Source organism: Lepeophtheirus salmonis, chromosome 6 (assembly GCF_016086655.4).
Source record: "Lepeophtheirus salmonis chromosome 6, UVic_Lsal_1.4, whole genome shotgun sequence".
NCBI classification, from domain to species: Eukaryota; Metazoa; Arthropoda; class Copepoda; order Siphonostomatoida; family Caligidae; genus Lepeophtheirus; species Lepeophtheirus salmonis.
The window spans coordinates 1,701,986-1,727,655 of NC_052136.2; the positions used below are offsets into that span (position 1 = coordinate 1,701,986).

A 25,670-nucleotide genomic window follows, 5' to 3' on the forward strand; every position below is an offset into this window, starting at 1 on the left:
TTTTACAACCTCTAAAAGCTTGAAGATTCATACTCAAGGTGTTCATGCGAAGTTTAAAAAATTCCAATGTAGTTACTGTTCTAGTTCTTTTACACGCTCTGGAAGCTTGAAGACTCATATTGAAGGTGTTCATGAAAAGATTAAGAAATTTCAATGCAGTGACTGCTCTAGTTCTTTTACAACCTCTCGAGACTTGAAAAGGCATATTGAAAGTGTTCATGAAAAGATTAAAAAATTCAAATGTGATTCTTGCTCTAGTTCTTTTACAACCTGTCGAGGCTTGAGGATTCATATTGAAGGTGTTCATGAGAAGATAAAAAAATTTCAATGTAGTGACTGCTCTAGTTCTTTTACACGATCTGGAGACTTGAAAAGGCATATTGAATGTGTTCATGAGAAGATAAAAAAATTCAAATGTAGTGACTGCTCTAGTTCTTTTAAAAGCTCTCAAGGTTTGAGGTTTCATATTGAAGGTGTTCATGAGAAGATTAAAAAATTTCAATGTTGTTACTGCTCTAGTTCTTTTACACAATCTGGAAACTTGAAGACTCATATTGAAAGTGTTCATGAGAAGATTAAAAAATTCAAATGTAGTTACTGCTCTAGTTCTTTTACACAATCTGGAAGCTTGAAGATTCATATTGAAAAAGTACATGAGACGATAAAAAAAATCCAATGTGGTTCGTGCTTTAGTTCTTTTACACGAATAGGAGACTTGAAGATACATCATAAGACTCATCATAATTAGACATAAAGACGTGCAACTTTTCTAAGATGGTAAAATATATTTATACATAAGATTGCTGTAGGAAAATATTAAAAAAATATTTTTTCATTTTTTTCTAATTTATATATATTTATTTTTTAAATGCATTTACCTTCCTTTTTCACTTCAAAGATCGCGTGGCTTGTCCAAAGTGCATGTTTCCATTGGTTTGATAATTCCTAATAAACTAGAAATATGATTATAAGAAATAAATTTATATCATAATAATTAAATATTAATATTGAAGACTGAATTAGGACTAAATTTATCGATACAAAAATGTATATTATTCTTTAAATAGGCTTCGAGGTTTAAGAAGACATATGTCTGTGATCAAAGTTATTAGCTCAACATTAGGCTTTAAGAACTCTTTAATTAAGAATGTTAAATTGCTACACATTAATTCCTCAAATAAACAATTTGCTTCATTTGATTAAAATAGACAGTTTTTGATTATTTAAAATAGTTATTAGAGGAAAATTATTGGAATTAAAAGTTTCATATATTGTAGATCTTTACTATCTTGAACTAGGAAATCCCCTTTAAAGTTTCTCACAAACTAAAAGTGAGTGTATTGAAAACATGGTCAAAAGAAGAAATGAATGACGATAGTTTGTTTCATGGGTCAATGATCGCTGCACTTGTAGCCAAGTTCCATCTTGTTTACCTTGAAGGATCTGAGCTACAAAAGAAAACCAAGGCCACTGGCGAAAGACTCAAGGAAGGTCTCCTTGCTCTTGGTAACGTTATCACAACTCTTGGAGAAGAAACGCATTCTTCAGGTTACAAGCCCATTCCCTATCTAGATTCCAAGCTAACTTGACTTCTTCAAGACTCATTGATGATTGCTTGTTCTTCACCATCAGACTCTAATTTGGGTGAGAAAATTTCTACCCTAAGATATGCAGATAGGTGTAGAAAAATCCTATTGTGAACCGTGAAGGGAAGGAAATTAATAAGTTGAAAAACGAAATTGCGAATCTTAAGGCTCAGTTAGAGGTAATGGAATTACGAATTTACATGACAAGGGACATGAATATGGAGAACTGCAAGACGCGATAAATAAACTGGGAATGAGGAACTTTCTTTTGCACTTATGAATATTGAAGAAGAATTAGCTGTTCTTCATGAGGAAAATCTTAAATCGGAAGCCTTGAATGATAGATTAAAGATTCAACCAACATAATTGTTCAAGGATCCTATATCAAGAGAAACTATGACCGAGTCTACCATTAATGAAACTAACTCAACGATCCAAGTTGAAAACGAAGATTTAAATTATACGGAACAATGTGAAATTGATAACAGAAATGAAACTCCTGCTTCGATAGCATTGAGACATGGCACAATTGACAAATAAAGTTCCTTATCCACGAATTAAGGCGAATGTAACTCGTCAAAATACAGCACTTAAGAAGATTAATCATTAATGTGAATGAAACCTGTATATATATAATGTAGGATTGTATAGAATATATTATATATTTGTATTCAATAGAAACGTCGTAAATTGATAACTTAACAATACACTATAACAAATACACTTCCCCCTACATTAAGTTAAGTGATTGACACTTGGTCCACTCCAGATATTAGTAGGAATCATTATTCCATTGCTTTCAAACGTTTTCGAACGGTCCGAGGGTCAGCACCCAGTTGTTCTGCGAGCTGTTCTTGGGGTTAGCCATCGCCCATCATCTCCATCAAGCAAGCCATGCAATTACGCGTCTTCAATCTTTATCAGTGCCCGGCCGCACTCTTCATTTCTCACGTCAAAATCACTACTTTGGAATTTTTAAAACCACCTGAAGCACTGTGCTCTGCTTAGAACATGTCCACCGTAAGCTTTCACAAGCATTCGATGGGCTTGAGAAAAGCGTTTTTCTTTCAATTGGTAATAGAAAATCAATATTTCTGCACATCGTAGTTTGTAGGCACAAAATTTAACATTTTTACGAGCGAAAAACTTTACAAACAATGATTTAAACAATGTTGACACATGTCGAAATAAGCATCTAATGTCTAACTTGCAAAGCCTAGGGATCAATAGCCGAAAGTCTAATTTCTTAGGCACATACCTAATATATTGGTTTTTTTTCAGTTGTTTGTTATGGAATGTAATATGACGTCATAACATAAACGTCATGAACATACTTTTTGTTTATATTTTTTTATGTAGTATTTCAGATTTTATTGTTGTTGAAAGGGAGCACGTGGAATTGGTTGGAATATTACGGAGTATCCTCATTCATATCAATAAATATGGGTTCCACGGATTTTAATTCCATGGGATTGGATGATCGGCTTTTGGAGTCAGTTGCAGAACTGGGTTGGTCGGAGCCAACGCTGATTCAATCCCGTGCAGTTCCACTTATTCTTGAAGGGAAGGATTTGTTAGCCCGTGGTAGAACGGGATCCGGAAAGACAGGAGCATTTGCTTTGCCTGTATTACAGCGACTCTTGCTTGGAGAAAGTACTGGATCTGTCCGTGCTCTTTTTTTAGGTATATAGATTAATGTTTCATATTTAATCAAAATCTCAAACACACGTTTTTAATTTTTATTTATTATTTATTTCTAGCCCCAAGTAGAGAATTGGTTCAACAAATCCACGGTGTGGTTCGAAGTCTCCTCTCCCATTGTGGAAGAAGTATATCAATAGGAAATCTTAGTATGGGTGAAAACCTTGAAGCGGGTCGTGCCCTACTAAAAACTCCACCAGATCTCCTCGTATCCACTCCCGGAAGGCTTTGGTCACACATTCAAGCTAAAGATATTGATTTAAGCTCCTCTTTGGAGATCCTTGTTATTGATGAAGCGGATTTGACTTTTTCATTTGGATATGAGTCCGATCTGAAAGTAAGTTTTGCAACAACAAGTTATTCCTCAATATTTTAAATTATATCTTGCCTTTTTTATTTGTTAATTATAGGGAATCCTCATTAATTTACCTTCCATTTATCAGTCTGTACTAACGAGTGCAACCTTGAGTGAAGATGTCAATAAGCTCAAAAAATTAGTTCTTCATAATCCAGTTATATTGCAATTAGAAGAGCCACAGTTAGCAGAGGCTAGTCAACTTGCTCAATATTTGATTAAAATCGAAGAGGAAGACAAGTTTCTCCTAATATATGCCTTATTCAAACTACGACTCATTCAAGGGAAGACCATTATATTTGTGAATAATGTTGATAGATGTTATAAAATCAAACTGTTTCTGGAGCAATTTGGTATCCCTGTCTGCGTATTAAACTCTGAACTTCCTGCAGCCTCCAGATGTCATATCGTGACACAGTTCAATAAAGGAATTTATGATATTATTGTGGCTTCCGATGAAAATTTTCTGCTTTGCAGTAATCCTAACGATAAGGATAAAGGGAAAAGAAAAAAAGATACGGAATCGGGGATATCCAGAGGAATTGACTTTCAATTCGTCTCTAACGTTATCAATTTCGACTTTCCCTTGGATGTAGACAGTTATATTCATAGAGTTGGTCGTACTGCTAGAGGTAATAACACTGGAACAGCACTTTCTATGATTGCAGTGAAGGAAATGCTAAGGCTCGAGGAAATTGAGGAAGAGCTTAAGGAGAAAATGTATACGGAGAGCTCCGTGTTCAGACCATACCAATTCAAATTGGAAGAACTGAATGGGTTTAGATATAGGACACGTGACGCATGGCGAGGTGTAACAAAAATTGCGATTCGAGAGGCTCGACTTAAGGAATTAAAACAAGAGATTTTAAAGTCAACTGAACTGCGTGCTCACTTTGAAGACAATCCAAGAGATGCTCAAATTTTGAGACATGATAAATCCCTCTTCACAGTAAAACATCAAGTACATATGAAAAACGTTCCAGACTACATAATCCCTAAGGCTCTCAAGAACATAGTACCCACAGGGAATCGAAGATCCCACGCAAAAAGGAAAATATCAAGTGCGAAGAGGAGATACGAAACCGCAAAGTCGGATCCTTTGCTTTCTATGTATCACTCCAAAAAAAAATGTTAATATGTATTGAATAATAACTTTTTTTTAATCAGAAAAGAATAATATCTATCTATATATATATATACACAATAAGAAAATTGATTTTTTTATAGTAAAAAAAAAGCCTTTCATACACTATTATTTTCTATCTTTGGCTTGTCTCAAGGACATGCCCTCTCCTTTAAAGGCTTTAAAATCATTTGTCACCTCAACTCCATTGGTTGCTTTCTTGGGTTTTGAATTACGAATGAATTTCAGTGTTCCAAAGACGAAGTCTTCGTCTGGTATTCCTCGTACATATTCTCGCTCTTTGCTGTTCCCAGAGGTAGAAGCAGTTCTTTTCTTTTTACCATCCAGCCTTACACCATCCCCTGTAAATGCGACAAAGCCCTTTGGAGCGGGCAACAAATCTGTCACATCCATGGGTTCATCTTCATCCTCTTCTTGTGCACTTGCATTTTTGGAGGAGCTTTTTGCGTCTGGCTCCACGTAGCCCACAGGGGCTGCGAATTCAACATTCATATCACATTCAATAATGCTCACAGCCTGATCAGGCTTTGTTTCAAGGACGCTCATCTGATAGATTCGATCATTGTAGTTAATGGCAATCACGTCCCCAGTGGAGAGACAGGCAAAGTTTCGTAGCCTGGACTCGAGTACTGCTTTAGGGTTGGAGAGTTCGAGGAAGTCCAACGAGTGGGGTTGGAATTTGGAGTAGGTGGCTACGGGGAGTGATGCGGACTCTACTTGGAGAATATCCCCTTCGCCCAACATGAGATTTTCCATCATCCAATAGGGGAGATGTACTTTGCCCTCGTCTGCTACGAATTCAAGGACTCCAGCATGAGAAGTGCGACCTGTTTTACGGTTGGTTAGTTTGAAGAGCATGGGGTACACGATGTTGAGACGACTTAATTGATCCAGAGCAGAGCCAGGAAGGATTATTTTCCCACCCCATTCTAATTGGCTTCGAACGTTTCCACCCAGCATAGAGGTGGAGTAGCAGGCATATTGAGTGTTGAAAGGGCGAGCCGGAATCTCCGGTCCAAAAAAAAGAGAACATTCTATGGACACTTTTCTATTATTCGTCGAAGAATCCAACTCTTTACTTTGACAACCAAAAATATACTTATTCAATTCATCAAAATCCATAGACAATGACAATTGACAGCAGTATATAAATAATAAATAACAAAGAGGTTTGGTGATCAACCAGAGGGCGCTACTAAAATTCTATCACGAAATAAGGCGTGAGTGTCATTTCCCCTCGGATAAAATTTGATGATATCTTCTTTTTTTTTATTTGTCTGAATTTTTCCCCCCTTTACTATATTTCAAGATCCATGCTACAAATTTGACTACATGAATAATTTATTTCATGGTCTTATTGTAGCTATTATTGACTTTTAATTTTCGAGTCTCAAAAATCGGTGTACATATCAGAATTTGGCTTTACATTATGAAATTTGAATTTGTATGTAAATATTTAATAAAGTTTCATACATTTGATGAAAATCATAGTATTTTGGTTGGTTATCTTATATCTATATTAACTAAGCAAAGTTTATCGGAATGATAGTATATTAAACTTTTTTGTTAGCTGGAGGGGCTGTTTAGTTATTGTTTGGAGAGATACTTAGGAGTTAATAGTTATAATGTTATATAATATAATCTCTTGAACAATGAGCAAACTAGATCCCAGGAATTTTTAATTCTCTTATGTAAGCATAAGTCAATGGCTCAATCTTGCGTTTTTCTTTCTACATCTCGCAGTTATTTTGTAGTATCACGCAACCTTCCACAAGAAAATAAACCCAAGAACGACAAAAAATCAGATGGTATTTAGCCAATTTTTCTTAATTATGTAATTATTATTCAATAATTTTTAAGAAGTGTTCACAACTTAAAATTAATTAATTCTAATTCAACCAATCAACGTTCAGAACACTTATTAGGAGAAAAGAAGCAGAAACATCGACAGCTGACAACAAAATTCACAGTATAGTTTTTATTACGAATCTTGTTAATACAGAATTAGCAATATAACCGTGCCAATGAGTTCTAATACTATCTCGAAGAGTACAAGCTCCAATCACGCAACTTGTTGTGGTGAAAAACATCACTTTTTTTTAGAAATTTGACTTGGTAAACTCATACGATTATATTATTATTTATTAGAGTAAAAATATGTATATGCTATACATCTGGGACCACTATATACCCTGTGGTCCATTAAAATATGAAGACTTTGAATGATAAACTTTAACAATATATAATCTATAATTAACAATAGAATATAAAAGAAATTAATACTATAAATAGATGTATGTCTGAGCTTTCTTAATCATTAATGAAGCCGCAGTTAATGGCAATGATGGCTTCCAGGAGGCATTGGAAGTACTGACACCCGCTGCTGATATAGTACTCTGTCATTGTGACCCAGTACTAGCTGGCGTTGGAATTGAGGGCCTCCTCGGTGTTTGGATGATGGTTAGTGCAGGTCTTTATCTCATCATGCACCCAAAAGGTGTAGCTGAGGGGATTGTCATCAGGGCTGTAGGGAGCCAAAAGAAACGAAAAAAAAGTTCAAGCGACTCATTCAAAAGAGTATTGCAACGGAGGAGATGGGTTTCTTTCATTGTTCGTGTCAAAAGCGACCTCTCCACTCTCACAATGCTCTTTCCACCCACCTTTTTATAGTTCTTTTGACAGTCTTGTGTGAAACCCCAATATCTCTTGCATCGGCCCTCACGGACTTGAGGGGATTGGCATAAGATGTTTTTTTTAACTCTTTGGATCCAGTGTGACCTTTTTGACAGAACCCTTCTTCCTCTCCAACGTTTTGGACTTGCTGACGGTGTATATGGTGGACTGGGGACGCCCAACTGCTTGGAGTGCGTGAATGGGAATTAGTTGTTCACGTTCAAGTGTCATTTTCTCGATTAGTATATAAGCTAGAGAGCTTAAGTTTGTTTTCTTTTTAACTAATTTTTTATGCTTTAATATATCGAAATATGAAGTAATTTTCAATCAATTAATTATGGAATTAGTAAGTGTTCATATTTCAATGTATCACCTGGTATAGTGAACTCTGTATCCACACACCAGCAATACTTCATTAATACTAATACATTGTTATTTTTTAGAACTAAATAATACTATAGTAGTACTATAAACAGTTCACCTTGTGACTAGTTTTTATATATTTAGACATACAAACTTTACTTTATTAATATTGATTAAGGTGAAATATCCTTAAGGTTTACGTATTTATTTGGTAGACCACTAGTTTATCTTTTACGTACTTTTTCAATAGAAAAATGTAGAATTACTCATTCTACGAATCCTCTACGATTTCCGTGTAGTAATCAGATACAAATAATTATTTGCCAACAAAAGTAATATTTGACAAGTAAATAAAATAGTTTATACCGTGAGCTTTTTATAAAATCTTTAAATTAAATAATAACTTATTAATTAGCCATGCCATTCCCATTCATTCAGAAATTAAGAATGTGACCAGGGTCTTTTGAATGTCCTGATTTTAATTTTTATATATTTTGTAGGGTTATAAATTATACATATTTGTAGAACCTACAACTTCCTCTGAAAAAAGAAGGGTTTGTTTGTTCAGGATTGTTAAACTACTTTTTCATTTGACAAATATATTAATTATGTACATATATGTGGTCAAAATGACTAATGAGATCTTTATTGTGTCTCGTAATCTTTCAACAAATGAGAGAAAACACAAAGACCTAGTCGAAATCAATGGGTTGTAAGTCAATTATGTCAATCTCCCCCAAAACTTGGTACGTCATTATCTTTATTGTATCACGCAACCTTGCGACCAAAAAGAAACAGAAAAAAGGCCTGAAATCATCGGATAGTTAGGCAAATAAGTCAATCATACCAACTGCCATTTATATCTTATGTACTCCCAGACTATCACTGTCATATTATTTCGTCGCCCTTTTTAAAATGAATTACATATCATTAATATCTATGTAGTATTTTATTCGATACTGTATTATAATATTGCTTATTAATATTTGATTAAAAAAGTAGTTATGATTAGTTATTAAATTATTTCTATGAAGAAATAGCCAAAATTTCTTCAAATAAATAATAAAATGGCGAATATATATATATTATATAAACTACAAAGGATCAACTAGAAATTGTATTTCGGTTCTTTTGGAAGCGGAGCATATGTATTGAATAACTTATTACTTTGTGTATTTATGAAAAAGAGTAAATTATGAACTAGCCATGGCGTATCAAGGGAGAAGAGGGAGTCGACAGCTGAATACAAAATACGGAAATGTTATTTTTGTGCAAGCGAGGTAACGCCGTGTTGGACTATTATAGGTTCTGTTTGATGTACAAATATAGACACTGTGGTGCGCTCTATCCAGTAAAAACCTAACAAGACCTCAAATTTTAAATACCAAGAGAAAGTCTAATTTCTGTCAAAATATTCAAATTACTCCGTGGCATCGTTTTCTTGTAATATAAACTTGTTTTTGAGCTTGGATTTGCATATTTCATAATATTTTTAGTCAAAATTATCGATTTGTATATCGCAACCTCTGCCCCGAAAATAAACAGAACTAGTTGTTCGGGCCTTAATATAATTGGATCCGAATTATATAATTATTACAGGGGGGATACGCAGGATTATATATATTTTTTTGGGGAGGGGGTGGGGCAAAGTTATTTTTATCTTTTTTGAAAAAAAAAATTTAATTTCAAGTTTTAAATTTAAAATTTAAAGTTTTTTTTTGAAAAATCAACAGCTACTCACAAAAAATTTAATTTTTTGGAAAATTTGGTTAGCCAAATAAGTCAATCATACCAACTACTATTTATCTCCATATTACTCCCAGACTATCATTGTCATATTATTTTCCACGATTTCGAAAATGAATTCCACATATTTTAGAATATTAAAATCCTGCATAATATTTTATTCGATATTGTATTATAATATTGCTTTGTAGTGCAGCTATACATTTTTTTTATGATAGGCAAAATTTCTTCATAGAATTAATAAAATGGCCAATATATATATATATTAATATACAACGACTATGATGGATTAACAATAAATAACTGTATTCTTGTACTTTTTGAAATTGCACATAAGTTTAGGAGAACTTCTTATATTTATCAAAAATAGTGCAATCTGAAATAGCCATGAAATATCAACACAGAGCATATACATATAGAGGTCTAGTTACAGGCAAGCGCTATTGGCAAATGTGCAATAGTAGGGTCTCCCCCAACCCTTCAGTCTGTATCAACAAGACAAATATGTAAATAAATCTTCAAAACATTAAATATTTCAACGAAAATTAATTAGGTAAGTTGGTTATAATAAACTTTAAGCCCCTTAAAAGACACTTTAATATTGCTTCCACATTTCAATGGCTTGATAAGACATATTTCTACTTCAACAAAGAAGACTTAGCTCATTTACTTTTCAGTGTCTTTAATCCAAAATGAAAACGTCCGGAGGAACTTATTGTGCTGCGATAAATTGTTCCAACAATTGGAAAGCCAACCGTTTGCATTTCTTCTTAACGATAAGATCTGCAAAAGATGGATTCAGAATTCTCGTCGAGCCGATTTAAGAGGAAGGTCTAGTAAGTCATGCAACGTTAGTCTTAGACTTTGTGATAAGCATTTTGAGGAGTGTATATTCATGAATTAAAAAAAAAAGTTACTGATACCTAATGCAATTCCCACTATTTTCGATGTACTAAATCCTCCCCCCAAAGTAATTCCTGAACGTCGTCTTTTTCTGCGACATATTCAAGATTAGAAGCCTTTTCGCTTGACTTTACTTGAAAGACATTCAGCTGGTATGATTATGATATAGGTAGGTACATATGATATGTATACTTATAAGAAGATATATGACTTTAAAATATATTTTTTGGCAGATAACATTTGCATGGATGTCTCTATACAGTCTATAAAACTCACACCTCTGATAAATGTGAAACACAGAATCCCTTCAATGAACCCATACCTTTCTAAACTTCAGCATTATCTTAACTCTATTCAGCTCCGTGATGCAGTCAGAAAGACCAAACGCTCTTATAGAAATGAAATCAAGACTTTTGCTATCAATACCTAATACAAAAGTCCGCTTGCAACAGATTTATCTTGGCAAAGTTCAAACTACCCGCTGTTTCATCTATACATGAGCCGAATCAAGAAGGCCTCATATTAGATAATTTAAAAAAAAAAAAAAAAAATTATTGGCAATGTTAGTTCAATGTATATTTATTTCATATCACTTCAGCTCCCACATATTGTTGACAATATAGATGTTGTTCAAACAAAATTATAATTATTAAAATTTTATTATATTGACCATTAACTTACATGATAAGATAAATAATTTCCTACGGAAATCAGATATAATCGTAGAATCGGGATTGGCATCAGGAAAATCATGATTATTTTGTGATTCCGATTCTTATTTATTTATTTTCTAAGTTATGAAAAAAAAAAAAACCCCCCTCTAAAATAAGGAATTTTTGATTTTACTAGAAAATTTAATTTTTAAAATTTTAAAATATCCAAAAATTTTATAATAGAAATTTAGTTTTTGAATTTTTTTCCAAAAAAAAAATATTTTCTTGGGAACAGCCGGGGATTTTTGAAATTTTTTTCCAAAAAATGTAATAATTTAAATTCTTTTTTATTTTATTTATTTTTTGTGAACAACTGTAGATTTTTGAATTTTTTTGGGAATAGCCATGGGTTTTTTGAATTTTTTTGGTAGTGGCCATGGGTTTTCTGATTTTTTTCCCCCAAAAATTTAATCTTTGTGAATAGTTGTGGATTTATGAAAAAAAGTTAAATATCAAATTGTATTTTGATTTTTTTTTTCAAAAGATTTAATTTGAAAAAAAAAACATAATTTCTTTTCAAAGATATTCCAAAACCAAGCCCCTTGAAATATAATCATGTGGATGCCCCTGATAGCAAAATGTGTTTTTAAAAAAAATATTCATTTAAATATTAAAGAATTGGAATCGGGATTTTTTTACTAGAATTGCAACGGAATTAGATATTTTTTTGAATTATCCCATCACTACTTTTGACATTGCAAAAATGATTTGATACGTATTCTCCCTAAAGTTAATTACAGTGAAGTATGTGTTAACAATGAATTATTGAGCAAAGTTGTTTCATTAGAAGCATTTAATGATGATAATAGTCAATGATTTAGTAGAGAGTGATATCAACACATAGGTATCTACGTTTATTCATAATATGTACGTCTTTTATTACACCCAAGTATCTTGACTGGCTTCCAGCATCGTATTGAGAGGCAATATTTAAATGATTCATTCGAATTTTTTTCTGAGAGATATTGTGTCGTAAATACGGTCATAAAGATATTGCGATTAGAAAATATTTTTTTCCTTTGACTACGCAGAAATTTAAACTCTTGAAATATTCATTACTCATATGTATATTTATTCTAAATGAATAAAAGATACAATTCATTTTCAGGTACATTGGTTGCTATATCTAACTATTGTAACTCACAAACTTTCATCCAAAGATAAATTAAAAATAATAAAATGACAGTCTGCAGGATTAAAATTTTAGAAATTTTTTTATGTAAATCATTCGTTGTGTGCAGACATGTTCCTTTCTACTGCATTGATAGTATTTCGTGTTAGTGGATAGTGACTTTTCTGTGCGATCATATTTGTTTACAGTTAGTTATCGAATGTAAGCCTGACACTGAAGAGGATTTCTTTTGTTTTCTGTTTTCTTAAATCGAAACACGGACATCTTGGAGCGTGATTTGGAATTTGTCTCTGTTATCCGGAGAATCAAGCTAAGGAATCAATTAATTGATATCTATCACTATTTTGCTTCTCTTTTTGGAAAGGGAACGTGCGTTAAACCTCGTCTGCTTTTTTTCGTTTTTTGTTTCTTCTCTTTTCTTTCTTAAAACTTTGAAGAAGTACCTTCTGTACTTCATATTCATCCCTTGTTAAGATGCCCGATGAACCAACAGACAAACCCCCTGCTAAAAAATAATTCACTCTTTGAACTCTCAACGAAGGGCAATATGCCACCGTCCTTAAACGAGGATACAGCATTGATAAAGATGCATATACTCAAATGAATTTGAGTTGCTACTTCAAGTGGGAAATTTTTGTTCTCATTCTTGAAGATGTTGATGGAAAGTCTTTCAATGCAGATAATGTTAAACATGTTGACATTTATGCTGTTGCTATGCAGTTTGGCTTCAAAGATCACGAAATTACAGGGTCAACTCTAATATTTAGAATAAGCCAGGCTTTATGTATACAAGGTTCCCAATTGATATTACAGGTATTTCAGAATCCTCGAAAGTTGAAAATTAAAAATATGGAGGGCATATTTAAGGAGGTTACCTTTAAACTGAAAGGAATAGACAAGTTCTCCCATGATCAAAAGAAAAATATTGTCAATACGTTCAAACGGGTTGATGAATCAAAAGTTGTCTCCTCCTTGAAGCAATTTGGTGATGTATCGAACCACTATCTGAAAAAGAACCCCATAGACAAAAAATCAGAAGAAAAGTATTTATATTACAGAAATTTGGAGAGATAGCGATTATATCTTTGAAATAGTTGCAAATCCGTCCTCTATCCCCCAAATTGTGCCAATTCAAAGACAGTTAGTCAAACTTAAATTTTCGGGAGTCGAACTCCAATGCCGAAGGTGCTTCAATTTTGGCCATATCAAGCAATACTGTTCTGAAAAAAGGATGAGAACCTTTGAATACGAAAAAGTGCTAAAAAAACAGAAACAATATCAGAACGCCTGTCATCCGAAGTAGAAAAATACCCTCATAACATTGCTTCTATTGTTAATACTAATACCCCTTCCAAAGAACCCGATTCGGTACCTCTGGGGGATTTCAGTGGTGAACTTGGGATATTTAAACAGGGCAAATGCTACAGCATAGATTAAATCTTGCAAGAATATCGTCCAATGGACTGTCTGACCATTATTTTCTTCAGGCAAACATTGGGAAAAATAAAATGAAAAGGAAAAACTCTAGACGGAAAGTCAATGCCGACCTATTCATAAAGGAAGGAGTATAATGGAGTATAAAATGCACGGTGCAAGAATGAGAGAAAATTTTTGAACTATACAATTAAGTCAAACAATTTAAACCTCCTTAAATATTTTTAAAATAATAACGGATGAAGATAATGAACGAGATTATAATATACCATGAAACGGTTACATCGACAGAAAATAAATTATGTTCACAAGTCTTGATGTTCTTAACTCGCATGTATACGTGGTGATGTGTTTGAAAAAAATGAAGAAAAAATGCATGTGTTCTTTATCATGATTAGAAGAAGAAGTTTTTCCTCTCTTTCCTTGACGCAAAGGTGTCAATCAAACTGTCCATGTCTTCATGGAGCACCTTGTCCACCATCACCCTGTCCATGTTCAAGAGGGTGAGGGAGGAGAGCCTCTCCTGGTCCATGGTGGTCCTCATGTGGTTCTTGAGCCTTCTGAGACAGGAGAATGACCGCTCCGCCTCACAGCTGCTGATGGGCATTGAGGCCAGGATAACGATCACCTTGTATAGCTCCGGCATCAGGCGGAACACTCCCGAGCTTATTAACTCCGCAGCAATTTGTGACGAAACCATGTCTTCTGTGTCAATATCTGCCTAGAGAAACATAAATTTTAAACATATAATGCAAAATGAAACATTATAATATTAACCTTGAATTGCTGGAAGATTGCATGGTCTGACTGGAGCTGCTCGAGTTCAAGTCTGTAGTGCTTGGCGACACGCTCAATGACACAGGTCTCCACTTCACTGTCATTGACGATTGCAATGAGATCCATTGTGATGTTTGTATCGTCGGTGGCAAATCTGCTCTCAAGCTCTAATACAATCTTATTGATTGCAACATCGAAATGTGTTTCACGGAAGTAGGATTCAGTTGTTCCTTTCCACTTTATTCTCCTTGGAATCTTCGCCTCCTTGAATTCCAAATCAATTGAGTCCTCCTGGTCAAATACTGATTTCATCTCAGACGACTTCAACTCAGCAAGTTTCCAGATTGATTCAAAGATTTTCTCATTCTTAAGATCTTCAAGAGTCCTAATCACTAGGTTGACGTGTTTCCGGGCCTTTGTTAGGTCAACCTTTCTGCCTTGAAGTTCATCTGACAAGCTAGATGTGTGTCTGAGGAGTGTCTTCAACAGTTCAATGCCGAAAACAAATTCGTGACTAAAGATGCTGTTGAGCAGAGAAGTTGCTGTTGAACTCGACAATGTATCTTTATCTTTTCTCATTATTATGAGGGTCTTCATGATTCTGACCATCCCTAGAGATACAGCGTGTACAGCATCGTAGCGGAGACTCCAGCGGGTAGCAGACTGGTTCTTCAGGGTCATCACCTTGGCATGCTCCTCATCTTTACTTGTTATCTTCACCGACTTGTAGATTGCTGACCTCTTTGGTGACCCTTCAATGAAGTTGTATAAAATTTGTACTGTCCCCATTGTATTTCTCAACAGGGTTATATCTGAGAGAAGATCCTTGACTACAAGATTGAGGACATGGGCGTAGCAGTGGATGTAGACACACAGTGGGGCTGCTTCCTTCCACCTGGCGGCAAGACCCTTCTTGATGCCGGATATGTTGGAGGCACCGTCCGCAGCCAGGGAGACAGTGCGGGCGGGGTTAAGGCCGAGATCCTTGACAGCCTCGTGAAGCTTCTCAAACAAATATTTGCCGTCAGTCTGGGTAACTTTTACAAACTTGAGGAAGCTCTCTTTCTTGATGCCTTCACTCGTCAGATATCCCAGTGACAGACTGAACTGCTCCGTGTTTGACATATCTGATGTCTCATCAACAATCACAGAGAACCAGTAGTCATCATCGCCGGCACAAGTCTTGACATCTTCAATTATATTTTCCGTCACTTTGGATGCTATAATCTCTATCAGCTCATTTTGGATGTCAGGTGAAGTCCATTTGGCAAAACCTGCCCCAGCTGAACCAAATTTTTTGACTTCGGCCTCCAGTTTATCTTTGAGAATATGATTGTCGTGTGAACGCAGGGACAAAAGCTCCAAGAAGTTTCCTCGATTGTTTTCATTAGATTCCGTCAACTTTTCTCTTGTTTCGGAATCGCCCCTAAAAGCCAATCCTTGCTTTGCGAGGAACCCAACAGTTTGGAAAAGATACCTCAAATAAGCTCGCCACTTCACGACTTCCTCAGCATGTTGAGACTGAACATGGCCGAGAACCGAGGTATTCTTTCTCTTTGATGTGAGGAAATTGATCCACTTTTCCATCGACAGTTTGTGTTTTTTGTTGTTAGAATGAACTTTCAACGAGGAACTGTTTTTCCATGTTTTGAACTCAAATTTCCCAAGGTTGGAAATGGAAAATTTGGAACAGGCGAAACACTTGGCTGACTTTTCAACCTCGTCATATTCTAGCCACGGGAACTTACGGAACCAATCATATTGAAAGTCTCTGGAGTATTTGTCATCTATCTGAGGACTGTATGTTTGTAACTTGGGCTGTAGAGGATGATCTCTCTCGACTTTAGGCACAGTTTCCCGCTCAGTCTCCACTCTGGTTCTGGTCTGGATGTCCTTCCGCTTTGGCTCCCGCCCGGTAAGTATCGGGTCACCCAGCTGGCTCGTGAAGACGACAGGGTACTCTGGGCCTCCGTCCACAAACTCCATCTCCTCAGTCTTGCTCTTCTCACCTCCCTGGACATTGTCGCTAGTCTCAGAGTCCTCTGCAGAGGGAATATTGTTGTTGTTGACTACAGAGAGCTGCTCGGGAGAGAAGATTGGTCCGATATCGAGATTAGGAAGTCTTATTCCATGAGAAATCCGTCCGCTGGGGTAATTTGATGAGTCGCTATTATTTTCTGTGTCTGCAGTAACTTTCTCTTCAGCAGAAACGGACTTTTCAGATCTTGGTTCAGGCAGTAAGGCCTCAACTGGAGCAGGGTCATCGGGACAGGAGGAGGCAGTGACTGAGGATGAGGATGTAGCAGAGGAAGTTTTCTTAACAGCAAAGTTCAATGTTTTCTGCTTCTTATGATCAATTTTCACTTGATACTTGCAGCTGGGGTCATTCTTATGGAGTTTAACTTTGTGATCATTAAAGTTGTCCTTTTGTATTTCCCTCTGACAGATAGAACAAATCACCAACTCTCTGTTAAAATGCGTTTTCCGCTTCCCGTGATACATTTCTGATAATTAATAAATTACTGCAACAATCCACTCTAAAAAGTACAAACCTATTATTTATGTCCCTTTTAAGCAGTAATAATTTAATTTATCTTGTATTCAATGAAACAAATTCTCACGCTCTTAAATATTTCAAGAGTACTCCATACGAAAAATGTTGTGTGCGTCTTTTTTTTTTTTTTTGGCTGTAAAGTACTTCGCATTTGCAACCAGTAACGTTAAACATAATATCTAACTCAAATATCCACTCAATGTGAAGTACTTTAAATCCATACGAAAAATGTTGTGTGCGTCTTTGTTTTTATTTTTGGCTGTAAAGTACTCTTGAAATAATTGCAGTAATTTATTAATTATCAGAAATGTATCACGGGAAGCGGAAAACGCGTTTTATATTCAAAGGTTCAATCATTTATATTTATAAAATGACAGGCAATATTTGAAAGAGATATTACGGTAAATTACAGGATTTGAATTCAAATTTCTGCGATGAATTGAGATACCCGAGAGTGTTAACTGTAGTTTAAAACCTCCGTTTTATCTATCTGACTTAATTTGGCCCCAATATTGTCTTAGAGATATAATTTATTAATTTACTAATTCTATAAATGTGCCAGTGAATTTTGGCTACTTTAAGTACAATTTGTGGTGCCTCCAAAGGATTAATCAGAATCATTTTTTCATTTAAATGAACTATAATTTGTTGGAAAATGTATTCCATGTTCAATTTTGAGAAAAATTATCTAGCTTCCTTTTGGGTGGACGTGCTACAAATATGTAATTTTATTATAATGACTCAGTACTATTATGAGTTGGTCATAAGTTACATATATGTAATAGATTTTAATAATTAATTATGACTTAATTCATCTATATTTACATACCTATATGATTGGTGGACGGTTGAGTAAGGTTTTTTTTTTGGTCCGCTGACGCGGACAAAGCGCAATACTGACGTACGGCCCTGCTTCTGGGCATTTTATCATTAATGAGAATGATATTAATAGTCCTCAAATTAAAATTACAACGAGAGGTTTTCCCCCCTCGTGTTAACAAACTCAACAATAGCCTAACCTGACAATCTGATAGAGTCAATTCGGATGAGATATGTAAAAGAAGAAGTAGGGCTAGTCCTAAAAAACCCAACCAATCACATCTTGATTTGTCGAAGGTAGTGGAACATCACACTCGTTCCCTATTGATGGGTAAAAAACACCACACCTGATATTGGTCATTCTCCTATAAGGAGTGGAAAGCAATTAAAGGATTCCGAATCATCACCTCAGGCATCGTAGTCTTAGTTTCTCCTTCATTTCTAAATCTATCATTATGAAAAAAGATCTGGAACCTTTATATTTTCTTAATCAAAAACAGACCAGAATCACGGATTTTTATTTGGAACCGTTATCCAATGATTTTAAATCGAATGTGACCATTAAAAAAAATACTTTGTTTAAACACTAGGGACGGAAAGGATAGAAAATCGAGGCAAAGTAATTACAAGCCCAAAATATATTTTTGAATATTTTTATTCGGGTTTTCAATTAGTAGTCCAAACTGAGAGGATTTTTTTCCCTAAAAGACGTGGATAACATCTATTCAATGGAGAATATTAAGAATTTCATCATGAAAAAGTTTAAAGCTAACAAAGGAATTTCTGGAGGGCTTTTTACCATGTGTCAGGATGAAATTACGCACTTTCTGTATAGAATGGGTCGTACGATGGAAAAGACGGGTAGGATGCCTGCATCATCCACAAAAGAAAGAATAGCTTTGATTCTAAAAAAGGAAATGGGATGGACTCAATCACTGAAGGCCTATTACCGTATTGCATGCCTCTTACATAATTTTATATAGAGTTCTGGATGTGCAAACGGAGCCCATTTAAATAAAAATATTGGAATGGCTCAAAAAGGCTTCTTGCAGAAAATTGACGATGTGTCACAAAACATCCAAATAGCTATCGAATTACTTAGTAATAGAAAAAAATATGGAGCTATTATCGGAGTTGACTTTAGTAAGGCATTCGATTCGATAAATCATTATCATGTTTTCAAAGCAATTAAGAGACTTTTACCCAAAAAGTTTTTTGAATCCGGTGAGGGCACTTTTACATAATGGTTCATCTACTAAAGAAAGTGAACCAATTTATCTGAAAAAAAGCTGCATACAAGGCTGATTGCCTCTTCTATTCATTGCATTCATAGAAGATTTAATTATACATATTTAAAAAAAGTAGGGCGGGTTTGGTGTTTATTTTAATGACAAATCATATCTGATCAATGCTTATGCTGGATGACGTCACTTTAACAGTAATAGCTAATTCAGAGTCACAGCTTCTTAAAAGAATCAAATTCCTGCTCGACTTCTTCGAAAAGTATGAGAAAAGATCTGGTGTAAGACCCAACAGGCAATATACCTACATTCTTCCTCTGGCTGTTTGGAAGCCAAGTGAGGATCAAAAAGTAAGAAGTTGTCAAGTCAAAAATAGAATTAAGATCTTGGGCAGGATTTGGGAGTGTCAAGGCGTTCATATTTTGAATTGGCATTCTATAAATTTTGCTACTTACAGAAACCTGTCCAGGCAGAGGCATTTGAATCTTCAGAAAAGAATTGATATAACACACAATTATTTCTTCAAGTTATATACAAAGCAACTGCTTCCCTCAATTTGCTATGAAATTGATGAAAGAGGGACAAGTGTGGCTTAAAAATCTATTTCACCAATGCCATTTGACCCCCATAAAAAGGCCTAAATCACTCATTGGTGGTGGAATTGCACGTCTAATGAATATAATTCCGAAAATATATATCAAGATTTTTATTGATATGTCCAGGAAACTGGACGTTGAATGGAGGAGACAGGTTTCATCCAGTGAGTTCTACCATAGACTTATAATTGGTACGGACCTCACCAACGAGAAAATTACTGCTCACTCCCCAGTATGAGATGCAGCTCAACTTATTATTTGATACATTCCGAGGCAACGTTAAGAAGCCTGTCTTCTTTAGGAATCTTAGCCCTCCCAAGAATTTAGAGGAAGAAGCCATTGAAAAAAATATTTTAACCCTTCACGACCTAAAAGAGAACCCCCCCCCTTTTACGATGGCTGATGGATTTACTACCCTTTAAAAAGAGCGACAAAAGAGTTTATTGCTCCTAGACCCTGGCATCTTAAAATGACTTTTATTAATCCAACAGACGAAGCTCAATCTATTTGTGAATACGTTTTAATTTTTTGAATAGTACGAAATTTACCGCTCAATTTTAGATCTCTGCCTATTTTATCAAATTTTATAAAGCAAAGCATGCAAATATTGTGGGAAATTTTTTAACAATATACCTTTGTGGATCACAGGGCTGTCTAAATTTGGCAAAGATGCGTCGCCATCAACAATAAGGGTCTGGAAAATGGACCTTTGAATTTAATCAAAGCTTTTATACTCTTCGGATTATATCAAAGGAAGACGCATGTCTCCACAGAAGTCTAAAGCCATTGATTTTGCTTTATTAAAGTCTAAGGCATTAATTGCTGGGAAGCTTACATCCTATGAGCCAATATACTCTTACGAACTTAGAGCAATTTTTATGGCATCTGCTGATAGATATACCATCCTTTCCTTCAAAGTCCCCAATGCTGATGAAACGTCCTGGATCCCGGCGGCAAAAGAAGTGAAATTATATCCGTCGGTATCACTCCAACATAAAAAGCTACTACAGTCAATTCTCAGAAGTTTTGGAATTTCTAACACGGATTGTTATATTAAGGATGCTTTTTTTATTATTATTGATGCACTTCGTCTTTTTTTCATTTTAAATCAATGACACTTAACTTCCCCCACTAGAATACACTGCTTTTTTTTTCATTTAGCCTTTTTGAAAGTTCTTATATGAAGCAATAGCTTTAAACTATAATGTCTATTTATGTATATTTATTTACGTAATTGCTTTGTACATATAAAAGGAAAGGTGAATAAAAAAAAATTGAAAAGTTATATTTTATTGAAAAATTAAATGAAATTTCAAATATTAAATTTTCTTGTAAAAAGCAAAAACTCCTTATTATTATTATTTTTTTTTTTTTTTGGGAGGAGGAGGAGGGGCTATAGCAAAGGCTGGAAGGGGCTCCATGCAAAATTCGAACATGCTAATAATTTGCAATATTAAATTTATTCAGTCAAAAAATATATTATATAAAAGTTGATAATGATTTAACTTTTTTTTTGAAACTGGAGTCCTAAACCTCTGCTTAAAATTAAATTAAATTATTTACCTCAATTTATTACAAACTAGTTGGTTATACATTTTTTTAACATTTTGTGTTACGTTGACCTCTCAAAATTTAATGGCCCCTTACCATGTTTGATCAAAATAGATATGTAACTTTTGCCGCGAACCTGCTGACTAACAAACAGAGACAAAAGCAGAACCTCTGTACAACTTCGTTGGCGTACGTAATAACACCCAAAATCAGTTGTTAACAGTACGCCAATTATTCCCAACTATGGAATAATTGTTCGCAGCTAAACAAGAGCTAATTCAAATTCAAGCAATCAACGTCCAGAACACTGATAAAAAGAAAATTGACTAGTAAACACTCTAAAAATATACAAGTTACAATTGTATGATCCCAAATACTTTTAGCCTTGTATACAGCCTTGGGCATCATTGCTTATTGATTTTATGTCTATTAATGCCTTTCATTGCTTCAATCCTTCTTTTGACATTGTAAACGGTTGCTTCGTAAAATTGACTCAAGGGGTTTTTCTATTTCTTTTTAGAGGAAAGGTTGCGTAATACAGTAAAGGTAACGACGTGATATTGAACGTAGGATCTCTATTTATTTTGATTAGGCCTTAGACGAGTCGTGACCATTATTATATCACACAACCTTTCATCCGAAAAGAGACAGAAAAAACACACAAAATCTGTTGGTAATCCTGCCCAAATAATGTAATTATTATTCAATACTTGTGGAGAATTATTCACAACTTAAAAAGAGAATTGATGGAGAATGGAGGATTGCTTTCAGTCTACACATATATAGTACACATATTTCGTATAAAGGGGGCCTCAGCTAAAAATGTATTAGTGTAGGGGGGCCTTGACATAGTAAAGTTTGGCAAACACTGGCTTAAGAAATATTATAGTTATCATATCATAGGGGATCGTCAAGCTTAGTAGCGGACCTGGATCCATAATCTACCCCACCCCTTCCCTCTTTTATTTACACCGTCTGGTGCCTAAAACCACTTTTACAGATCCATAAGAAGTCTTCAGCTGTTTGGAACTCAGATACAACTGCATTACTCTGACGATGTAAAAAAATCATAGAAAAATGCTGTAATTACACAAAAAAAAACTCTGAAAATTGACTACTTGATTAAAGAAGCTATTTTTTTATAATATGTATTGTATTTTCCGTATATATTCTATATACGTGAACAAAAGCACAAGAACCGAGACGGATAAACAATATATTGCACTCTTGGTTTGACTTTGGCTGTTCCAGTTCTAGCGGTTCAAGAATCGGAACCGATAGACCGATACAGGCACAACCTTGTATTTCTATATACGATTCCCTAGATGACAAGTTTCATATATTTAGAAGATGATGTGTTATTAAAAAAACAAAAGATAAAGTAGTCAGAGATAAGTAAAAAATAAATATATAAGTGTTAGTTTCTGCAAAAGATAATCAACTTGTTTATTGCTATATTTTATAAAGTGTATTACATGTATGGCAAAACTACGAGTACGTACTAAATAACATGTGTTCCATCCATACAAAAGTAAGATATAACTTTTTTCCAAAATATTCAGTGTGGATTACATTTTGTATTCTTCGATAAATTATCACCTATTTCCAACAACAAATTATTGTTGTAAACCCTTTGGAAGTGTTGCAAATTGCACTATAAGTATCCAAAATTGATCGTTGCAATAAGAGAATGGAAAATGATAGATTCTATTTTAAAGGTGGCACATCGTGATCAATATAAGCCTCTCTGACTACCAATTAATTTCCGGTCTTTTTCTGTCTTTTTTAGAAGATAAGGAGGAAAGAGCCAATAAGATTATTGCTATGTCTAGGATGCCAGAGATGCGTATTTCCAGAGGTATCTATTAAGCCTTATATTATTGGGAAGTTATATCATTTTGAAAATATTTTGGGAAGTTATATCATTTTGAAAAATATTTGGCAAAAAAAAAAAATCATTGGATATATGATAATATTTAAATCTGCTAGTATACCGGTATAACTATCATCCGGTACCGAAGAATATTAGTCCTACGTCGTACATATGTATTGCACACTAAGTGTAATTCCATGTAGAGATAGGATGGGCTGTGTAACCAGATCCGAAGTAGGCATGATTAAACTGTATTATTCGTAAAGATCCGATAAACAAACTGGCTTCCAGCTTTTTTATCCTGATGAAACAATGCATTTGAATAGTATACTCCCACTACTTTTAATATACCACTTAATACATAGACACTTGACACGCAACCTCGTTAATAGAGTCTTGCAAATAGATGTTAAATAAGGATTCCCTTCAATAACAATTGTATAAAGAATAATTGATTTTTGTTTAAAAAAAAGGCATGAATCATGAAAACAGAGAGAGAAACTTATCCTATTGTCCATTGAAAATCCTCTGTTGTGATCTAAAAAATTGATAATAGAGCTATGGAGGTCTGGTGAGATATTTGTTGGAAAATTTCATTGGTTTGGGATGTAACTTGAAATAGTGCTACAAAAATAATTATCAAGTATGATTCAATTTAAATGAAGAAAGAACTAATTTTATAATAAATTTCCTTCACTTACTTTTATATCTAACTTATAATCCCATATCTCCTATTAAAAATCATCAAAGGAAGACATTTTTTGAGGAAGTATCCATGACATAGTTATTCAGTAGTTAGTTCCTTCGTAGTTCATCAATTTTCTCTTGTATTGGAGAAGAGCGTCTCTTGATGAACCCTATATAGACATCTATAGATTACTTTACATTTAGTAGTTAATTCACGTTTATCTGATCATCATAAATAGAAAATCCATAATTATTTATTTATACTTGTATGCCGTCAAAAGTTACTTCATGAGTTTTTACTTAAAAAAACTATTTGATAATACAGTCAAAAAAATTACTAACAAATTCGAAAAAATTATAAAATAAGTTTTTCTTTTCTTATGCCGTAACTGTAATAAGATTTTTTCCTTTTTAAATTTGACCTCATTTGAAGTACTTCCGGAACGCTGGAACTTTGACGGCTTTTGATGGCACATAGAAAAAATTAGGAGGTAATTACCAACAGCTAAACACATCTCATGATTCATGATAATTTTGAATTTGGTCAACTTTAAAAAATAGCGTAGACTCGACTACGTAGTCTCCATAAAGTTACCCTTTTAACTGAATAAACAAGGTGAATTCTGCGAAGGGAACAAGATGTTGCATACAACATCAGGGGAAATGACAGAAAAAGATAATGTGACGTCATCTATGGTATTATAAAAAGCAGCATCTTGCGTGGGAAAAAAGATTTCACAAAGATCATGGATCTACTCAAGACAACAAGCGCGTTTCGTTTCTTCATTTTAAAACTTTAGATGAAAGTGCCCTTTATAACCGTCCCTGAGGAGGCCTTAAGTATCCAAAGTGAAGTCAATCCTTCAAACCATCAACCACAGACTCCATCCTGGCCCTGAACCTGGTACAGCCTGGTTGAGGAACTCCTTGTCCATGTTTCATTCACAGTTTTGTGAATGAAAGCCCACAAGGAGTCAACTGCAGTGTTATGTGCTCATTTTATAAACCCTCTCTCCAAGACACCCCACACATAGTAGTCCAAGGGTTATCTGGTTACCTAGGAGGCCCCCCCAAAAAAGAAGAAGTCTTAAAAGCGTGGGGTTTTCCAGAATAAATTATGTTCCAATTAACGAACTTGGACAAATCTGACAAATTTAAAATTCTGACATGGCATCAGATCTATACTAATTATCTACGGAGTTATTTGGGCCCTTGAGCGTGCCTGGCACGGAGACACACAATACTACCGGCACAGTGTTCGTATTCGGAGGACATCCAAATAATATGTATTTTTTGCTAAACAGTTTTGTCAGCTAAATCTAATAAGTATACTTTCATAAACATTGTTTAAATGATATTGAGGTTTAAAATTGTTCCAAAATTAAAATCACAACCCCGTATATATTTTATTAGAAATTTGACACTTTTACTAACCATATTAACTAGAATTGATGAACCCCCGAAGAAGGATTCTAAAGCTCATTAAATTAAAAATACTCATAACTCTAATTGCTTATAACAACTCATAATATGAAAACTCTTATAGCGTAACATCGTTAATTGTCATGGATCATTTCATCTGCCATATGTCATTCCTATTGAAACATGTCCGTGTTTTTCAAATGAAGAATTCTCAATTGTATAAATACCTGGTTATATAATCGCTGAAGAATTTTGGAATTTTATATACGAGGGCATCCGCAGTGGGTGGGCTATAGGAGCTGTAGCCCCCCACTCAAAATAAATAATTTTTGTTTTTACTAGAAAATGTAATGTTTGAAATTTAATTTAATTTTTCAATTTTTTTTCCATAAAATGACAG

General features: G+C 34.4%; 3 protein-coding genes across 4 annotated transcripts; 1 reads left to right on the forward strand and 2 right to left on the reverse strand.

Moving 5' to 3' along the window:
- The first annotated feature begins 2,747 nt into the window (after window positions 1-2,747).
- Window positions 2,748-6,279, forward strand: Ddx56 (putative ATP-dependent RNA helicase DDX56). 2 transcript variants are annotated; one of them, XM_071889219.1, is made up of 4 exons: window positions 2,748-2,883; window positions 2,946-3,269; window positions 3,347-3,624; window positions 3,698-6,279. In XM_071889219.1, exons 1-4 carry the CDS (start codon window positions 2,877-2,879, stop codon window positions 4,775-4,777), a joined length of 1,689 nt encoding a protein of 562 aa, XP_071745320.1. In that variant the 5' UTR covers window positions 2,748-2,876; the 3' UTR covers window positions 4,778-6,279. The 2 variants fall into 2 exon arrangements, with proteins under 2 accessions (XP_071745320.1, XP_040571943.1); XM_040716009.2 differs by lacking the exon at window positions 2,748-2,883 and having other exon boundaries at window positions 3,029-3,269.
- Window positions 4,782-5,908, reverse strand: Ufd1 (ubiquitin fusion-degradation 1-like). Its single transcript, XM_040716011.2, has one exon. It carries the CDS (start codon window positions 5,906-5,908, stop codon window positions 4,895-4,897), a length of 1,014 nt encoding a protein of 337 aa, XP_040571945.1. The 3' UTR covers window positions 4,782-4,894.
- A 7,717-nt stretch (window positions 6,280-13,996) lies between the features above and the next one.
- Window positions 13,997-18,261, reverse strand: LOC139905618 (zinc finger MYM-type protein 1-like). The gene is made up of 3 exons (XM_071889064.1): window positions 18,169-18,261; window positions 14,528-16,966; window positions 13,997-14,471 (listed from the first exon to the last, which is right to left on the reverse strand). The coding sequence occupies exons 1-3, from the start codon at window positions 18,259-18,261 to the stop codon at window positions 14,145-14,147; spliced, it is 2,859 nt and encodes a 952-aa protein (XP_071745165.1). The 3' UTR covers window positions 13,997-14,144.
- Window positions 18,262-25,670: the final 7,409 nt, after the last annotated feature.